This window comes from Plasmopara halstedii (genome assembly GCF_900000015.1).
Source record: "Plasmopara halstedii genome assembly, contig: Scaffold_1792, whole genome shotgun sequence".
Taxonomy (NCBI): Eukaryota; Oomycota; class Peronosporomycetes; order Peronosporales; family Peronosporaceae; genus Plasmopara; species Plasmopara halstedii.
Window position 1 is genome coordinate 1 of NW_020188701.1, and position 420 is coordinate 420.

General features: G+C 43.6%; 1 protein-coding gene across 1 annotated transcript; it reads right to left on the bottom strand.

Annotated features, from left to right (window-relative positions):
- Nucleotides 1-40: 40 nt before the first annotated feature.
- On the bottom strand, nt 41-312 carry PHALS_02160 (exocyst complex; the record flags this gene model as incomplete). The annotated part of the gene is made up of 2 exons (XM_024716682.1): nt 41-64; nt 133-312. 2 exons carry the CDS (start codon nt 310-312, stop codon nt 41-43), a joined length of 204 nt encoding a protein of 67 aa, XP_024582256.1.
- Between the last annotated feature and the right edge of the window lie 108 nt (nt 313-420).

Here is a 420-nt window from a genome sequence, read left to right on the forward strand (position 1 = left end):
AAACCAACGGCGCTTGTAATAGAGACCAGACTATCTTATGCTACACAATCTTGCATTGATAAAGCTAAAAAGTATACACCAGATATTTATCAGGTGAGGTTTAAGTTACATGACTTCACTAGTAAGACGTACCATGAGCTTACAAACCATATCCTGAGCTCTTGTAGTTGTGCTCGATAATTTCTTTTTTGCTGCTGCCTTGCTTAACTGTAGGCGGCTTGAGCAAGGCTTCACCAATTGTGTCGTTGCTCCGCGAAGCGTATTACTCACACTGTAGCCATACGTCCGGGCCTCCCACGCTTCCGTCTGCATCTTCACGTTTTCCTCAAAACGATCACAGGCGCAAGCCAAAAACGACGCATACGTCAACTCTAGCAGTACATATTACACTTCTGACAACTAATGCTGCTTTCTAACATT